This window comes from Haliaeetus leucocephalus, unplaced genomic scaffold, assembly GCF_000737465.1.
Source record: "Haliaeetus leucocephalus isolate CR32 unplaced genomic scaffold, Haliaeetus_leucocephalus-4.0 Scaffold506, whole genome shotgun sequence".
NCBI classification, from domain to species: Eukaryota; Metazoa; Chordata; class Aves; order Accipitriformes; family Accipitridae; genus Haliaeetus; species Haliaeetus leucocephalus.
The window spans coordinates 133,857-153,518 of NW_010972942.1; the positions used below are offsets into that span (position 1 = coordinate 133,857).

At 39.9% G+C, this 19,662-nt stretch overlaps 1 protein-coding gene across 7 annotated transcripts; it reads right to left on the bottom strand.

Moving 5' to 3' along the window:
• Nucleotides 1–729: 729 nt before the first annotated feature.
• On the bottom strand, nucleotides 730–19,633 carry CA13 (carbonic anhydrase XIII). 7 transcript variants are annotated; one of them, XM_010575826.1, is made up of 8 exons: nucleotides 13,510–13,599; nucleotides 12,355–13,151; nucleotides 11,739–11,803; nucleotides 9,485–9,603; nucleotides 6,072–6,167; nucleotides 4,860–4,922; nucleotides 3,773–3,928; nucleotides 730–1,448 (listed from the first exon to the last, which is right to left on the bottom strand). In XM_010575826.1, coding segments are annotated over exons 3-8 (549 nt in total). In that variant the 5' UTR covers nucleotides 11,740–11,803; nucleotides 12,355–13,151; nucleotides 13,510–13,599; the 3' UTR covers nucleotides 730–1,334. The 7 variants fall into 7 exon arrangements, with proteins under 7 accessions (XP_010574128.1, XP_010574129.1, XP_010574132.1 ...); XM_010575827.1 differs by adding an exon at nucleotides 13,274–13,354 and having other exon boundaries at nucleotides 11,739–13,151; nucleotides 13,510–13,587; XM_010575830.1 differs by lacking the exons at nucleotides 11,739–11,803; nucleotides 12,355–13,151 and adding an exon at nucleotides 19,361–19,633 and having other exon boundaries at nucleotides 6,072–8,585; nucleotides 13,510–13,707.
• Between the last annotated feature and the right edge of the window lie 29 nt (nucleotides 19,634–19,662).

Sequence of the window (19,662 nt, forward strand, 5' to 3'; positions counted from 1 at the left end):
GCCCATGAAACTTGTAGCTGCCTCTTTCAGGTATCACTGGTTTTCACTATGTAGTTCTCACAGTCTGAGGGTAAATCTAATCCTATACTAAACTATAACCTATGGCAAGTTCATTAAAAATAATAAAAATAAATTTGGCGTAAAACAAACAATTATATTCAGATAACAAAAGCTCCTGAGAGGAACACAGGCTCAAGTCAGTTCATAAAGACAGACATTTCAACACATTGCTATTGAGGGTTGCTCTTTTATTAGATATTAACTTGAATCTGATTTCTTTGGCCTGCTCTAACTGCTATCTTTGGTCTTGGAATATAAGTGCAACCACCCAAGTTCGGCTATGACAGCAGAACATCAGCCAGTACCTAGGAGATGTTACATACCTGAGTAGTGGTGTGCTCCACAGCAAGATGTGAGGTATGCAGCCTGTGTTTCACACTGCAGCATGCAACGCTGTCTAGTATGAAAACAGTCTGGAGCAATAGCTACCCCTGCCTCCTGATTTTAAGTGGTAGGAGTCTGATGCTACATGGATATAGTGTTACAGTCCCTATTGTTCACCAAATGCAACAGACTGGATTTAGGAATGAACAGTTCCCTCTATGCCCTTTCACCTTGCAGTTTTCAGGTTTCAGGACAATTTCATCACTATATGTGGTGGAATTCAGGAATACCCAATCCACCTGACATGATCCTGCAATATACAAAATCCTTACTATTTGCTTTCTTAAAAAAAATAAAAATCAGTACATAATTACTGCTATGAAGCAGTCAGAATAACAGGATGATATAAATATCTGTTTTCCTTAAATGCTATTAGTCATTACTGCTTTTTGTAGGAAGGTAAGCATGGTATAGCAGAAGTTAGCAATGAAATCATATCAGCCTTAAAATATTTTTTTCTTGAGACTTACAGTGTGAAGTCTTATATAGAAGCTAAAAGTTATGTTAGAGACCAGAAGAACCATCCCAGAACATCCTTTACTGCCATTAGTATCAGGGATCCTGTTCAGTAATTTGGTAGCAAATTCTGGACACCTCCTTCACCACATCTGACCCTTATGATTAGCACTGCCCTCTGTACATGCAACACTAACGCCTCAATGCTCCCAAACCAATGCACTCAAACACAGTCAGACCTGTTAACATTGATGAACCTGCAACAGCTCAGGGCATACTTGTCTGTGAGAAATGACTGCATGGTAACCAGTAATAAAACACCACCTACTTGTTAAAACAACTCACAAAAAAAAATTAAAAATCACAAAGTATATTAACTATTAAAATGAATTCAGCCTTTGGTTTCAGAGGGAGACTACTCTGGCTTTACTCCTTTAATTCCTTCTGACTTCTCGTCCCTTTAAAGGCTGGGGAGGCCGGTAGTTTCTCAGCAAGCAGCAGGCGACCTCATCCTCAGCAGTGCTCAAGAGGCTGCGGAATTTGGCGAGCTGCAATCAAGAGACATAAGGTTCAGCAGAAAACCCTCACGCTCATACTAATGAAAAAGCATGTAGTAAATATTAAAGACGCTTGTCACCTTTTTTCTGCCAGGAAGAATGGAACTGTATATTTCTATGGCATGTGGGGAATGGCAATTTCACCATTTCTGTCCTCGCAAATGAAAAACGATGACTACCAAGAAGACCTCCCAAAATACACATCAGAATGAAACTGTGCATAAGGATTATTTGTCTCCTATATTCACACTTTGTCTTCCATAACCTGATCTAACCCAGGGTTTTTTTATATTTTTTAGTTTGATTTTATAGTTTGGAGATTCTGGAATGTTTCATGCCAAAAATTAGATTTCTTTTGTGCACCTATGTATGTCTTCTTGTTCAAAGAGTATATTCAAAATTAACCTGGAATAGTAGGTGTGGTGCTATAGAAAGCTTCCGTAATTAACAGTTTTCATATAGTAAACATGTACTCAAACCAGGAAAGATTCCAAATTCTTCCCTTGTGAAGACACAGAACAGTTATTCATATCTCAGCCTGAGCTTCTCTGCTTAAAACTGATCTTAGCAGAAACCCAGATCAGAGCTCCATGTCTAAACCTCAGGAAATCCAAGTCTGATTTCTGACCTGAAGTTTAGTATTTTGTCTAATTTATAATATTTCTAATATTTACTATTTCTTTATACCACCTTACTTCCCTTCTAGGTTACCAAAGCTAGGACAGCACAAAAATCATTCCATTATAATAGAGCATTTAGTTGTACAGCACATTGCATCTTAATTGCATTAAGAGCAAAAAAAGTCAATACTATCTTACTTCACACCATTCTAAAGCTAACATTTGTAATTCAGGCTCCCCGTGAGTTTCTAAAAACTTGAAATTTGTTTTTAATTTCTTTCAACCTGAAAACCGCACCAAAAGGAGGTAGTAAACTGTAAAACCCTGAAGAAATACAAACTTGAGGAATAAGATTAAATGGCGAAACAGTATCAGTCACGGTGATGACTGCTTGATCACAATGGTGGACATTACTGGAAACAAACACTTTTGGCTACATGCATGCTTGTATGTATAAGAATATAGCACATTTATACTTTAATATGTAAGGTATAGCTACAGTCTGTGAAAAATGACTAGTGAAGAATCAACATATTTGACATTGTTTCTGACATCATGTCCTCTGAACTTGTTACACATGGGTGTTTGTATACAGTATTTCACATTTTAGAATGCATTAATTATAGATTAGCCCAAATAAGAACTTTTTAACCTGAACAATGGCTTGTCTTTGGGAAGTTGATATGTTAACACAAATTTTCAATCCTAGATCCGTACACACTGCAGTGAGTCTTACAAAGCCAGATTGAGGGGAGTAAGAGATACATATGAGAAAAATACACACACTGAGAAAATACATGACTTCAAATCAGTTACAAACAGAATCTGAGGTCTCCTGACTAACAAGCATCCCATTCAGTGAACTGTCTTAACATTTCACGCAAAACTGAAGTCACCATTTCTGCTGAGTATGCAGCCTAGGGTATTGAATTTTCTGAGGTATTCGTAATATTGACCACGAATGAGACAAACACTGTGGTACAAAAATCGTAAGGGTTACAGTATGCCCAGAATATTGATAACATATTGCAGGTGATGTACTTATCAACATCCAATATTGGAAGCTATGATCTGACCCACTTCACTGTCTCTCCAGTGGGAAAAACTCTTTAGACCTAAGATGATCAGCCCACTGGGTGTCACTGTTGCAACATTAATATATAGCATGAAGCTTCATTTAATAAGAAATGTAAGTAGACTCTTTTATGTGGTATCACACTTTTCCTAAGATAGTCTAACATAAACCCCAACTTATTACAATTGTATTTGCTTTTCATTATTCTAGTAAATTCACCAAGTTTTACATATCTGGAATGCAAGAAGAAATTTATTATTCATCTGCCAAATAAAAATGCCAGAGAAGAGGTTTGAGCTGGATATGCAAATAATTGAATTGAATGGAATTCCAGAATTTCTAAGCATCACCAGAACTCTTTTTTCTGTAAGTTCCTTGGGGGTTATTTTTGATTGTTAATTTTTAGAGTATGCACATTCTTTTTTAAAAATGGATAATAAACAGCTGTTACGCAAAGAAAGGCAACAAGAAGTTAGGATTTGATAGACATATTTTGTCCTTTGAAAATTTGATAAGATATGCAATGCCAAGCTCTGCAAAAAATGTATTTTTTGGTCACATTTACAATTTCAAGTCTTACAAAAGTAACGTTTCTAGAGCAGTGAAAAGTCAAAAAATACCTGTTCAGAACAAACACTTATGGGCTCTCTCAGAACAATCCAGATGACACTCTCAAGAAGAGGTGGAACAGTGAGAGAGCCAAAGTAAGTCCAGTAGTCCAGGGACTTGGGAAGCAGACAGCTAGGATCAAAGTTTGTGAATAGTGCTCTTTTACCCTGGAAAGAAAAAAAAAAAAAGCGCTCATTGTGATTCTAGATTAAATATATTTAGAAATTTATTTCTTACATGAAGCTTAAAAAAACCCAAAAACCAAACCAGGGCAATATTACTTAAAAGCAAGAGGCCAAGATAAATCATGCCAAAGGAGGTACAGCTTGTTCCACTATCGGGCAGGCTGGCAGCATCCTGGATGATCACAGCAGGTGAGCCAGTGCCCTTCTGATGAGGTCCTACCTCTGCGGCAGCTTTGCTGCTGCTATCCTTGATGCCAGCAGGACACCATCAAAGGTGTGTTAGCATAGGCTCCCCATAGTTAAAGATGAGATGGAAGTTGAAGAGAGAGGTGAGAAGTTGGACTTTCAACATGGTCTCTATGAGGCTGGCAGAGTAACCCCACAGGTTACTGCCACCTGCTCCCCTCCCCATTCACTCCTCCCAGGCCCACCAGTTACTACTTCTTCTCCCTGTTCCGGCTACCAGGCCAGAGATGCCTGTATGAAACATGATGTTGTAAGGCTGGCTGATTTCTCTCACACAAACAATACCCTATTTCTCACCCTATAGCTCAGCAAAACAGGGGAGGAAACCTTTCCCTCATCTTTTTCACAACTTTCCACAAAGCATGTTCTTCCCCTGTTACTATTCTCATAGCAACAGATTTGTCAGAGACTAGGTTCTGCGAGGAATTGGCCTTTTCCTCTGATCTCCTATTGTATACAAATTATTCTTTCTCTGCTTAGTTTTCAACTTCACCTAACAAGAATGCTCCTAAACTGTCCCAAATCAGAGTTAGGTATGGATAGCTATGAAACTAGGGACTAGGAAACTTGAAGGTGAAGGGAGTAGCAGCCAGATTACAAAAAAAACCCCAAAAAACCAAAACAACAAAAGCAACCACCAATATTAGTATTCTTTTAGAAGCATCACCTTGATTCTGATGGTGTCCAAGCGGTCAGTAATCTTCTTCAGCTGAGGGTTGCATTCACCAATCTATTAACACCAGAGAAAAAAGAAATACCTGAGCTCCAGAGAAAAACAGCAAAAATAAAAAATCTAAAAGCAAAAGCATAATGAAACTGTTTTATATAACTTTACTTAAGTGACTGTGAGATCTGATGGATTTTGTGAGTACGAGCCTGTGACAGCTGGTCCTTAGAAATAGTACTCATTGTAAAGAAGATCCACTCCCTCGCTGACAGTATTTATTCTGGCTACTCACAGTAATTATTTCAGCTACAAAGGACCCACAATCTTTGCACTGCAGGGGAATAAAAGCAATTTATTTTTCATGTTTTATATGCAGGATATTAAAAGTTGCAGGCTTACATCTGAAATTTAAATTAAAACAGTGAAAACTTTGTTCTTAGGTATCCCAAGCAGAATTTGTGTGCCAAGAAATCCAGTGAAACTTTCCTTGAATCGTTATAATGTAAACTGGAAAGAGACCGAATTACTGAAGCAGTTCTTTGCAACTGCTGCATGTAATGGCTCCCTGACTGTGCCAGCATCAGCCCCAGCTGTGCTCAGGAAGCTGTGGCAGCCAGGCAGAAACCACAGATTTGCCCAAAGCCCCATCCTTTGTCATGGATTGTGTGAATTCTCCATCTGCTTCTTCATACAGAAGTCAGTGAAGCTGTTGCAAGAGTTTAATTTCATCCTAGGACAGGTACAGAGGGCAAAGAGGTATATAATAATTCTAAGGAAATTCTCCAGTTTCTGGTTTTGGGGTTTTTTTCATTATTATTTTTCAGAAGAAACTACCAGCTAAGAAACAAACCATTAAAGAAGTACTTGAATCAATTCAGATTGCCCTCCTAAAGAAAGCTGTTAGTCAAGTACAAGTTATTGGGATCCATATAGGGGCAGCTGAATTAAGTTCCACATCTTACATTGTACAGGAGTGCAGACTAGGCAAAGTGAAAACTCTCACTGTCTTGAAAATCTATTAATCTGACATTTTTAATCTTCAAGGAAGCACCGCTTTCTATATTGGTAAGTAAATAGTATGAAGGAAACAGTGTAATTTAATGCCCATATAAAAGAAGTATCTCTTTAGCAATAATTATGCCAACCATCACCATTATTCCTTTGGGTTCATAATGCTGATTTATTAGAAGGGCTGAGGCATTCTTTTCTTACCTTCAGAAATACAGCCATGACTGCTAATCCATCTGACTGACGAGCTGCCTCAACAAAACTGGAATACTTCTCTGAGTTCCAATGGACCACATGAAGCTGAAAAGCAAGAGACACAGACAGCATCAACTCCTGCTGAACTCAAATAGTCACAAATTAATACTACAACTTTACTGGTTTTGATATTCTACTTTGCTCTTTTGTATTCAGAGCCATTCAGTTTTCTAAATGCAAATATTTCATGAGATTGGTAAATAGGTAGTTCACACAAATGGCAAAAGCATTTCCAGTGGCTGGGTTTATTCAAAATTTAGCCGCAATCAGCACACGACAATGCCTGGCAAACTGCTGTTGGGTCCCCAGATTTCAAACAGAGAAGCTAAGACAAGATATCCCATGGTTACATAACTAAAGCTTTTAAATCCATTTTTAGTACAGCTGATTTTAAAAAGTGATTGAAAATCATGAGGACGTCACTAGTATTTTGCTCCTCTTTTTCTTTAATCAAGCTTTCAGTAACATTAATCAGCCACATAAATAGCTAGAAACAGGCAGAGAAACACACATTAAACTTGCACTGACCCCTTTTCCCTTGTTTAGTTTAAGCTGAACTTCAAAATTTCATTTTTGATACCTTCCAATTGTCATTTTCTATTATTACCTGTAGTTAGGCACTTACAAGCAGCTTGATTATCTCAGGTTTGAGCATTTGCATTTCCAACATGCATTATTCTGGAACCATCCTGTGGTAGTTGCTTAAGCAGCTTAAAGACACCACCTAGGCAGGTGGGGAAAGGAAAAGCCCATGACGTCTACCCCCATACCACCTCAGTCCTTCCTGCTAAGCCAGGTTTCCTAAATCCTGGCCACGCTCCACAGCAGGAGCTCCTGGTTCCCGGGAAGTGCCAGGATGTCCCAGCCTTGAGCAATGGTCCGACTGCCAAACCGGAGAGAGCACAAACACTCACACAGCACTTAAGACTAAGTACTTCACAAATATTAATTACTCTCGCAAATCCTCAGTGGATTAGTAAATCTTATTACCCATAGTTTTTAGATATGGCAAGAGAGGCTCAGAAGCAGGGCATGGGACTAGCTTTTCTAAAATCGGTGCCCATCTTTTCAGACTTTGAACTTTAGGAGTGCTGAAAAGCAACTCCACTGAATGACTTAAACTGGGATGAACCCCTGAAAAAAAAAGGCTTTCTTTTGGAACACAGCACTTCAAGACCTCTAAAGTAAGAGCAATTTAGGAAAGCTGGAACTTGCTTTAAAGGTTTTCTATGGGAAGCAACATAGCTGCGTGGTTGAAATAGGGATCTAGAAGTGTGAAGATTTTGACTCTAAATCTCAGTCCTTGCCTAACCTCTATGACTTTCATTTTTCCATATCTGTAAAATGGAGCTCTTACTTGGTGTTACAGAGTATAAATAATGTTTTTTAAGCACTTGGGCTCTAAAGTGCTGAAACATTACTTCGGCAAGTAAGGAATCCCACTGAAATCAATAATAAGGCATGTATGCTCATGATGAAACACATGCTGGCTCACAGCTGCAGAGATCCTTGAAGGAAAGTTGTCAAGAATATTATAAATTAAACCGGCAAGAGAACATAGTCCACTAAGCCATTCTCAGGTGCATTAATATCCTGGAGCTCATAGTGCCTGCACCACTCACTATTACAAGTTCACAGAAGCTACATTAAACAACTTTTAAACAATTACATTTTTACATACACAAAAAGGAAACAGATACTCTCTGTCAGAATTGACTTTTATTGTGGATTTTAAAAAAAGCAAAAAACCAACAAAGAACAAAAAGGAAAATTCCTGCAACTAAATAAAGCCCACTCCTATTCCCTCATAGCTTTGCCAAAAACACCCCAAACCAACCCCTCCAAAAACCAAAACCCCCAAACAAACAGAGCTGTGAAACACTTTTGGGTACAGCCCCATTCTCAATGGCTTGTGACTTCTCTTTAAGGAATATATGCCGTCTTACCACCGCTCTGTCACTGCAGCTTGTGAAGAGACCTTGATCAGACCATACGTTGTCACAAAGAATGGAGCCATGGATCCCTTCTGCTTCCTGGTGGGCTTAGGGGGCCGAACCTTGCAGTCTTCTTTACCTGTATACTAATTCTTTCTTCGACTCAGACGATGCTTTTTCTTGAAATCTTACACATCTTCCTTATGAAGGTGAGCACTGAAACCATCCTCATGTCTCCTTCTGAGGTATTTTCTTTTGTGTGAACAGTGCTCAGAAGCCTTGATCTTAATTCTGGGCTTCTTATCCCAAAGCCAAAGTGACATCTAGAGAGCTTCTTGTGGAGGGCTACCCAACGAACAGGTGACGGAAAGGTTTTTAGACTGGCTAGCAATTCAGAGATATTTTCTCCTTCCATTTGGTTTCTTAGATGGGAAACATATATATATTTTCTCAGCTAGAAATTTGGTTTTGGTACTTAATGGTTTTAAAGCACCTCTATTAATTCTTTATATTCCATCTCACCTGGTTCCTGTGGAAAACATAAGCCTTTAAACACTGCAAATGTCACTTTTCCCCATTAGTGTTAGAAAACTGATTTTTTTTCTGACCACTATCTCTTACAGCATTTCAAGTAAAATCTGACCACACCACTGTGCATACATTTCATTTTTTTTCTTCTTTATATCATGTCTTTTATTTGTCCATTACCATTTATTTTTATACTTTTTACTCCTTTTTAGCCCCAGAAAACTCTTTTACTGTCTGAACTCTGTGTTGTTAATGAACTCAGCCTCATGAAAATACTCCATGTTACTTCCATTTGCAAAGAGGAATCGGATACTGAATACTTTTTACTGTAGACTACTCAAACGCACTGAAGGAGACAGAGCAGGAGCGAGCTCTCCATGCCAGAGCAGACGGTGCATTTCTCCCTGTGGCACGCTGCCTCCACCGAAACGCAGTACCTCCACATACAGCAGGCACCCCACAGATATTAAGGTGTGGTTCTCAAAGTCATAACCATCACATCGCTAAATGCACCACAAAATGCAACGCTCCTAAGCACTGCATTAACTTTACACTGCACAGGCCCCAAATCAAATAATTCTGTGGTTTTTAACTGCAGGTGAGTTTGAAAATATTCTCCAAGGGAGAGACAGTGAAAGACAACGTTTAAAATAACTCTTGCACATTAAATCTTGCTCTTATCAAGCTCTTGTCTTCTGTACTCCTTTTTTAATCCTCTCCAAAGCTTTCAAATAGGTTCTCCTTTGAGAAAGGACCAAACATGCAACACTTCAGGAAGACCGCTTGTATTTCAATAAAATGGGGGGAGAATGAAAAGCGGGAAGAGGAGGGGCAACATTATTCTTACCATGCAAAACTAGTCACAAGCTGAGGTACAGATGACTCCATGTAAAGCCTTACCTCTGCCGCGTACTTCATCCCATCCACCGCGTGCTCGGAGCCGGCTTCGTCATTGGACCCCCAATGGAAGTGAATCTGGCGCAGCCTGTAGGTCCCGCTGAGCGGCCCCCCGGTCAGCACTGGAAACCCAAGCAGAGGAAAAGGCTTCACTGCAGGAATGGGAGCCGCTACGCACATCCTCTAACCTCACACCAGACTTCAGTCTTCGGACAGTCCCCTACTCCTCCTCACAAGCTGTCTCAGATGGCTTCCCATTTCTTTGAAGTACTACAGAAACCCTCACTTGTCCAGGATGTGACTTTCAAAATTGCATTTATGTGTAGATTAGTGGGTTATGGCCCACTAAAGGGTATGGTGTTGTCACAGGTTTGTCTTGCTGTGGGTTGGATATTTCTCAGTAGATGGGAAAATGCTTCTGTTTTGCAAGTGGTTTCCTCTCCTGAATTTATTTAAAAGAATCACTGAGAAATTAAGCTTAAAATACAGGTTTTATGAACAAAGGGGAGGATCAGAAAAATATAATGTGAACATAATTTCCTCTCCTTTTTGAAAGTTGGAGGAAAGTAGGTGGAGCTTAAAAAAATTTTCCAGGTTCTTTCCTCCATTTGCAACTAGAGCCAGTTACATCAGATTGAAGTCTGAGAAAAAGGAGCGTATACTAACATAAATAAAATGAAGCCAACACTACATATGCATTGTACAACTGCAGTATTACTGACACTTAATTAGCCAGGGCTGGAAGGACTGTCCTATGAGAAGTAGCTAAGGGCTTTGGGTTTGTCTAGTTTGGAGGAAAGGAGGCTGAGGGGTGACCTCATTGCTCTCTACAGCTTCCTGAGGAGGGGATGTGGAGAGGGAGGTGCTGATCTCTTCTCCCAGGTATCCAGTGATAGGACATGTAGGAATGGTTCAAAGCTGCACCAGGGGAGGTTTAGACTGGACATTAGGAAGCATTTCTTTACCAAGAGGGTGGTCAAACACTGGAACAGGCCTCCTTCAGAGGTGATTGATGCTCCAAGCCTGTCAGTGTTTAAGAGGCATTTAGACAATGCCCTTAAAGACGCGCTTTAGCTTTTGGTCAGCCCTGAAGTGGTCAGGCAGTTGGACTAGATGATCATTGTAGGTCCCTTCCAACTGAAATAGTCTGTTCTGTTCTGTTCTGTTCTATTCTATTCAACTTAACACACGTATGGGTGGGCTTGTCACTGTTTCGCTTTTGCAAGTGCTTGTGCCTCTTGCTAATCAGATTTGGAACCAAACCATCTCTGCACAGAGACTTGAATGTGAATCACATTCAGAAAGATTCCTTATTCACTGCAAAACAAATCACCCCACTCTCCCAGCTCTGTATCTCCTCTGGTGGTTTGGGAATTAGTCTGAGCTGGTTTACTGGCTCATTATAGAGATTTTAAGGGGAAAGGATGGGAGCTTTAAACAGATGGTTTTTAAATTAAGAGCACTGGGGAGGACAATAGTCATTTTTTCTCTCTTCTAGGTTTACTCCAAACCCTAACTTCATTAGGAACAAAATACACCAAATAAAGATAAAAGAAGAATTTCTTAAGTTGCCTATCTGCTAACACCAGTAGCCTGGCTAATGAAAAGGAACTGGAACTGTTTATCTGTGGGGAAAAATATTTGACCTCCTTAAAACTTCAACTCAAAAACATGCTTTTACAGAGCCCATAAATCTAGTGAACAAAGGGGATGGGGAAGTGGCACTCCTAAAACAAATTCCTTCTTTCAAGGACTTAAAACTTGGAGGCAAATGATCCTGGAAATGTGTAAGGATCAGTATTCTAACTGGCTGAGGGAAATCAATTACATAGAAATGCATCAGTGTTCAATGAAATACTTCTGCTGAAAAATGTGGAAAATGGCCTGATGGTGTCTTTGTGCCACATCATACAGTGATGGTAAAACCCTTCCATTCCAACAGTAATTAAGGAAGAGGTTAGGCAGAAGCCATTTAAGGCAAATACCAGTATCTCAAAGTTTGAAAAGAGCTGGAAGAAGAGGTCTTTGGAACATCAGTAGATCAATTTCAGAGAATGGAGCTAATGTGGTACCAAAGAGGATAAACAGAATCACACAAACAGTTACAGACTTGACAGCCCAGTTTCAGTGCCAGCCAAAGTGAAGAAATAGTTCATATGGAAGTCAGTTAATAATGCATTGAAAGATGCTAATGTATTTAGTACCAATTAATTTGATTTTTTTTTCCATAAAACCAACATATGGCAGGAGTGCTTACTTCACAGGGGTGCCCCACAGACCAAATTTTGGCCCTAGAAAATTCAGTATTTTTTGATCAATGACCTGAAAGAAAACAAAAACATTACTGATAAAGTTTGTCAGTGACAAATATTAGGGAAAATAGTGAATAACTCAGTTTATGGACACAGAAGGATTTGAATTCTTTGATAAGTAAGGCATGATAATGTCCAAAATGTAAAGCCATGTATGTGGCCTGAAGAATCTAGTCCATACATAGAAGATACAGAGTCTTCTGAAGGAGACTGGGGATTTTATTTGTTATCTGATCAACATCTGTCATTGCTTTGCCGTGACATGAACTATATCCTTGGAGATACGGCCTGAGGAAAGCAGTAAGAAGAGGATCACATTACCACTGCTTTGGTACCAGTGTAGAGCCTACAGAAATACTACGTTCAGGCCCTGTCACTTCATGGATGGAGTTAGAAAGTGGAAGAGGTTCTTGGTGTATTCATATTCATATTTGTTACTTTTTAAAAAAAAAAAAAAAAAGAAAAGGAGTTTAAAGGCTGAGTTGATCTAAGTCATACCAGAAATAAAGTGTGATTTCGATTTTTAAATTGTGAGGGTAATTAACAATTAGAACAACTTACCAAAGGCTGTGGTAGTTTCGTCATCGCTGGAAATTTTGAAATCAAGATTGTATGTTTTTCTAAGAGATGTACTTTAGTTCACCCACGCCTACTAGGCTTGAAGCAGAGATTAATTCTGGGAAGTCCCATGGCATCTGACACACTCGAGGTCAGACCAGATCACTGACGGTCAGCTGATGGCTTTCAGGCAACATCCAATGTTGCTTGTATCGACAGGAAATTTAAGAATTAAACTAAGACTGTCCAGAAAAGCAAAGTATGATGCTCTCTCCACCTATGTCTCTCCCTGTTGCCACTATAAGCTAACTGGTCCTCAGGACTAAAGGACAGGGTGATCACAAATTAGTCTTTCTCTGGCTTTGACCCTTGTGAAAGCATCATATGGGCCTGGTGGGCCTGGATCCTCAGCTAAGCCTTACACAACCACAAGAGGATTTTATTGCTTGAAGAATCTGTGCTCCTACAGTTTCAAGGGGAGGTGTGCTAGCTTGCCTACCATCCAAGAGAAGGTTTTGAAGATGAAGGCACTAACATTACAAAGACTATGGTAAACCAGAGAACTTCTAAATAAGAATTATTGCTTGCAAAAAGGGAAGCTACATACTCCTAGAAAAGACTGGGACAGTAACACTTTTCAGAGAAGAAAAGGGATCACTTGGGACATATTTCATTTGTTCTGTATTGGCTCCTTCCTGACATGAGAAGTCCAAGTATGGCTTGTAAAAAGGGAAAACATATATAACCAAACCTGCAGCTAAAGTCAGATAAGAGACTTGAGCGATTCGGTTGGAATGAACCTGTAATGAGACACAAAGGATTCATCTGCAGTGAGAGAGAGCAGCATTTGAAAAATTGTACACAACACTGTTCAAACAGGGGGGCTGGCGCTATCTAGCTGGTTGGGGTGGATCAAACCAACCCTGTGAAAAGGGAATCCTAGCACTTTCAGAGAAACGCAACCTCAAACTCGTGTCTACATATGTTCCCACATTGTATCATGCTGAAAGACAGGGAAAAAAGGAATCTCTCATCTGGAGGAGCAAAGCCTTATTGTTTACGAGGAGTTCATACTCAGCAGTGAGACATGCCCAGGCTGTACGTGATCTATTCAGGAAATGGTGGAAGAAGACACAGTGCAACAGGAAAGGAACAAACCTGATTTGTTGACGGTGTCATCAAACTCAACACTGGTGGAGTGCCCATTGTTAAGGATGATTTTAGCAGAAGCCGGATCGTAATTGGGATTTAGAGGACGGAGAGAGGGATCATACTTGGTTTCCTCAGTTTTGATGTCGATGGGTGACTGACGGTCTCCATTAGCGACAGGAAAAACCTCCTTCCAGTGGGCGGGCCCTGCAACACATTGAAGAAGCCTAAATTGATGGCAGCGCCCTGCTTCATATGAAAGAAAACTCTACTTGAATTGTTCATGTTTGCATCTTTTAAATTCAGAAAGGGTGCTTCAGAAAAACAGAGATCAAAATATTCAGCTACTTTTGCTGCACCACATTGCAACAGCAGTTCTCAGGATCCCTTTATCTACCTTGCATGGTGTATCTCACTGTATTTGGCCTTTGAACAAGGCCACCTACAAGCTAAATATCTACCTACAAGTAGGTAGATATTTAACTCTTTACAGTTAAGACTCAACTATGCACAAGACATACTAACAAATGCTCATTCAAATCAAGTATTCTGTATCCAACAGGCACTGTGCCCCAATAGATTTTTTACATGCCATTTTTGTCTAATACCATGTCTTATTATGTGTTTAAGGATTACCTCTTATCTATCTGAAATCCCTGCGTTAAAGGTTTTTTTATACCTTAGTCATTGGCTGCAAAAGACCTGAGAACACATCTTCTACTGACTATGCTGAATGAGATGGGGAGATGTCAAAAATGATAAAAAGGCTGAGTGGTGCATGGGCTCTCCTGGGGCCTGATGGCAGTGCCTGTAACCTAAGCATCGCTGCACAACTGATCACCTCCTCCCAGTGCATCAATGCTGCAAACCAGCTGTCACAACACAAGAGTGTCACCCTCTAACCATAAAGTCTACACAGACACCCACATGCACACATACACTCACGCTAGTATAGTGCTGACAACATCAGCAAAGAGCAGGAATACTCAGGACAGTGGTGCCTGCACAAGGTTTGGATTTCTACCACCTCCTGCTGATAAATGAGAGCAGATCTTCCAGACACAGACTTGCACCACCATTCACCAGAGTTAGCTAGAAATTAAAACACTAAAGAAGCTGTTAATCAATACTAGTGATCTCGAGTTAACCTTCCTCTCTCCATGCAAGCTAAGCCAAAAGTCAGCTGAAAAGCATTGTCTCTGTAAATCAACAATATGGATATCAGAAAAATGGCAAATGTCATTCTAAAACAGTAGAAAAGCTTCACAGATGAGACATGTGAGGTGTCTGTTCTTATCTACTAAACATCAGAGGGACCTCGCTAAGAATATATGTGCCACTGTTGAACCATAATTGAATAATAAACAATGTGGAAAGAGGCCATAGAAGAAAAATAGGAACAATAAATTGCTTGGGGAATGTATTCTATAAGGTAAAGATAGCAAACAAGGTTTAGGATGGAAAAGAGGGTAAGGTAAGGGAAAATGGAAAAGGGAAAAGGAAAAATGGAATAGTCTGCAGGGTTATTATAAATAATATTATAAAGAGCATAGCACTTGTTTTTCCTCCAGGCTTAACATGGGTAAGAAGCATAATAAATCAACTGAGAAAGACTGGATGTAAGAAAAACTTAAAAATGATCATCGAAACTGATCTTGTAAAATCTGCATCACTGGAAATCCTCATAACTCCCTATGAACTCCTACCTATGAAAGTAACTGATCTCAGTCTAAAAATCAGCTTGTTGGTTTGGGTCTTTCTGGATGGCTTATCACTAAACACGAGAAAAAAAAGGATAAAACTATATTACGCTGTGATTAATAGCCTAACATCAAAAGTTGTCAGATTGTTTTCTCTCCTCAACTTCAATCAAAGTGAACATAGCTCAGAAAGTCACAGGTGCTAAAAAAACCCAAGCACCCCGGCAGTAAATCAGGGAGGGAAGTGCCCCACGGCGCTCTGGGGAAGCAGCTTGCACGGCCACCTGGGCAGAGACTGATGCTCCTCTGAGCAGCACCAAAAAACGGAAGAGGGAAGGAGTAGCTTGTAAAGACCAGCTTAAGACTTAAACCTCAGGTAGCACAAAGGCAAGGGCCTTCAGTCTTGAGTTTGTTAAAAAGTCCTTTTGTTAATGACTTCATTAACTAAACTCATTAAGGAAACCGCTTCTAAGCAGAAGATAAAAATCCTACTGGTTTGAAATATAAAGCTGTTTAAACTTAATTCTCCCCACTTCACAAATGGTCATAGAGCTATTCAATATTTTAATTATATATAGTAATTTTAATTTATCTAATTTTAATTGTGTTTAGATCCTAGTACCTTGTAGTTAGAGATGCAATGCACAATTTTATTCATAAGAAGCACCACTCCACCATTTATACCTAACTACTGTGGTTTGGGATGCTCAGAAAAAGCTTATTGCTACTTAATTTTAATGTTTCAGACATTCCTTAACTGAGGAAAGGCAAAACATATTTATGTGCTTAACTACTTGGTCCTATTGCTCCATCTCAGAAATACCTATAGTTATTGTACATTAAATAATATGAATTATTTGCATTTGGAAATAATATGAATGTGCCAAAAAGAGGACCCAAGGCTGTGATTCTGTCATTAGCTAATTGTTCAACAATAAACTTCAGTTCTAGAAAGGCATTGTACCTGCTTTGGTACTTGTCCTTAGCTTGGATGACCAAAATCATGTTTTGCTATGGTGATTAAACATCTATCAGTAACACAAGACTGCCAGAAATCTGACCGTTCAAAATACAGAGGAAAATATCACGAAACTTCAGCTCATTTTGTACCACTAGATTATATCAAGTGGTATTCCTTACTAGATTATCTACCAGCAATCTAATACAATTATCATGCTCTTGCCACTCTGGGAAAATTGTGACTCAACTCATTACAACAGACCCCACCCCAAAGCAAACTTTGTGTACGCCTGTTGGAAAATAAGTCATTACAGTTGGAAGAGATGCTCAAGTGCATGTCATACAATCAGATTCAAGCCAATGGTGAAAATTTCTCCAGGGTGAAAATTTCTTCTGAATTTGGACCTGAATTACATGCCTCCATCTCAACATAATGTACACTTTAATTTTCCAGATATGTACTTTAAGACATACCCAGGAAAGTGTAACTCACGGGTTCACATCCCTTCATTTTTTTAAATTTACTGTAGGAACGTGATTAAATATACCAATTTTTGAACTTACGAAATCCCATTCTGTTGATGGGAGAATGTTCTGTTGCTAGAGGACATTACAATCAAAGCCATTGTGACCAAGAGTTAGGACAAAAAACCCGAACTATCTGCTCTGAAGATTGCATGTCTTTATTTTGGACACAGAATTACCGCATGTGATGCATACCTCTGTCACTTTTAGATCAGACTATCGCTACTTATCGTACCCACCAGCACTGCACACATTCATTTCATGAAATAGATCTCATAAGGAAGGCAGTTACAAATTTGTCAGGAAATAGAACTCCCTATAGCACCTAACTTTTTTTTTATACAGCTGGAGTTAAAGATGATGAGTTTCATCAAATGTATAGACTAACTTGAAACAAGCCTAGTGGAGACATTGCAGGATACGGTTCAGTTGCAGTGAGCCTCTATACTTGCATAAATAAAGCATGTACAGGTGAAAAAGTGGATTCTTTTTTTGGACAGTTTGCTCTTATATGCAGAAAGGTCATTAGTTTGGCATGGTCTGACCTTTGCAGGATCACATCCTCATTTATTCCTAAAGAGAAGCCATTGCCCAGTTTACCATATACAAAACGCTTAAACTTATAAAGTTAGGTTTGCCAGTAATTTAGTTGCATATTGGGTTACAATAAGATTAGCTCGAATAAAAACAGTTGGAAATTCACAACGGGTAAAATTAAGTGCTGTTTTTTAAAGCAGACATCAAAATTATGTAATTATTCTCAGGGAGAAAAAAACAGTATAAGGAATTACAGTTGGAGTCGATGATCTTAAAGGTCTTTTCCAACCTAAATGATTCTATGAGTCTACAAATTCATATCCCCTTTTTATTTATAAAATGCCTCAGTGTTAATAGCAGTAACTGAATCAAGAGACATTTTTGCAGTAAAACATAATGCATGTAAGTACTTTCCATACATTTTATTAAACAAATAGTAAACTGAAGGCAATTGATTTGTCTTGTAACTAAGGCAATTCCCCAGTTAACTGAAAGGACTGTTTCTGTGAAGGGGCGAGAACATTCCCCTCTTCACAGGAACCCTGAGCAGCAAAGAAATGCATGCATGATGCCACAGTGAAGCCAGTTTTCAAGATCTCAGTATTATGCCTCCATACATAAGCACCATAAAAACTGTGAGGTAAGAACAGTGGGATGAAAGCAAAGGCCACGGTTTGCATAGAAATAAAATAATGCCTCTTTGCATTTCAGAAATACGTGCATCAAAGCAGGGGAGAACATTTAATTCTGTAAGTCAGCCCATGTCCTTATACATAGATATATCATATACGCAGACATGTATGTGTAATATCTTACAGTTTATTCACATGATGATTTATGTTGCTGTTATTATTGCTAAGGGGCAAATGAGTTTCCCTCCGGTTAAAAAAACAGCGCTTTTATCACTGCAGGTAACAAATGCAGAACTTGGAGTGAATGCAGATGTCTTTCCAACTCTTCAGGAAGTCAACTTTAATATATGACTGCACCAGATTTAATTAATTTCATTTTGTTTCTGCCTCATTAGTTGCAAAAGTTAATCTTAGTTTCAGGGAAACTATTCTCAGGGTCATGCAGGGCAACAAAATTTTTCAGGAATCAGACCAATCTCCCGCATCTGCTATTCAGCCAAACAAGAAGCAAGCAAACCCAATAAAATAAATGCATAAAAAGAGGAAAAGCTGAGAAACAAAACCGATGCTAGGGAAGAGCAGTGCAGTGTTGGATATCCATGCCTCTCTCCTTTAGTCTCCTGGGAAAGGTGGGGGAAGGCGATGGACTGATGAGGAACTACCCACCCTGCAGCTGCTGGGGGCTCCAAGAAAGGAGAGAAACTCCACCCCAGATACGTTACCAGCCAGTAAGCAGAGTTTTATAGGACAAATGGGGCCTTAAGCAAGGTCCAGGGCCACCCTGATAGAAATTCTGGTGCCCTCCCCTTCCTAGAAGTTGAGACTAGCAAAGGAGGAGGGATAGGATAAGGGAGGGAAAGTGGGCCGCTTATCTGGACGGTGCAGGTGAAGTCCACAGCACTCTTGGAAAACATATGGAGAAACAAATTTGAAAAACAAGACCCATTTACGTCTTCAGGGGAGGGGTAGAGTAGACTGCACGACAGCAGATACGCGCCTAATCATTGCAACATCACTGTGATCCACCACCACCCAGTTTTTCAGGAAAAGTACATCCACCCAGAAAAGATGGAACAAAAGGACCAGGAACGAAAGGTAGCACTCACGCAAACAGTATTCCAAACTTGAATAATATACACGAAGCATACTCCTGTAGGCATTAGTATGTGCAAATATATAGCTTTCTCCTTTTACTGTGACGGTGTTTTATTCCTCTGTGTATTATAACAGACAGCACAAGTTATTCCATTTATTTTATCAGAGCTGAGTCTCCAGTTTACAAAAGCATTTTCTTTTCTACTTGCATGACCTGTGAGCCCGTCTGCACGCAGGAGCAGCGTTTGCATGACTTACAATGCAAAACAGAGGAAAGTCTTTAAGCCTGCTGATGAGTGCATCTTGGGACTTCAAAGACCGACGAGATTAAGGAAACCATGAAACGACTAAAATCCAAAAGCACCTCCTCTTAGGTACATAGTTATACATTCAAATGACCAACTCCAGTACCTAGTATTTCCCACCGTATAACAGAAGCAGAACGCCCCCCGCCATCGGAAAGGCGCTGCCGATACAGCAGCTCCGATCATCGTGGCCGTCTAACACTAACACTCGATGCGTACACGCAACTGATCCGCTAGACGCGCAAACCAAACCCCGACAGGGAGCGAGAGACGGACCCGGCTCCGAGCCACCCGCAGCCCGGTACTCGCGGGGGATGCTGCCCGCACGAACCCCTCTCGCAGCAGCCAGCCCCGCGGCAGCCCGAGACAAAAACCTCCGCGGCCTCACGTGGCGCAGCCTCGACAGCG

Bases quoted from the DNA above. Each gene is read 5' to 3' on its own strand.
- CA13 (XM_010575826.1), bottom strand. The intron at 4,923-6,071 runs GTAAGAAAAGAA...TGGTGTTAATAG, and splicing joins TCATGGCTGTATTTCTGAAG to ATTGGTGAATGCAACCCTCA. The intron at 1,449-3,772 runs GTATTTTTTGAC...TCTTGATTGCAG, and splicing joins TAAGTGTTTGTTCTGAACAG to CTCGCCAAATTCCGCAGCCT.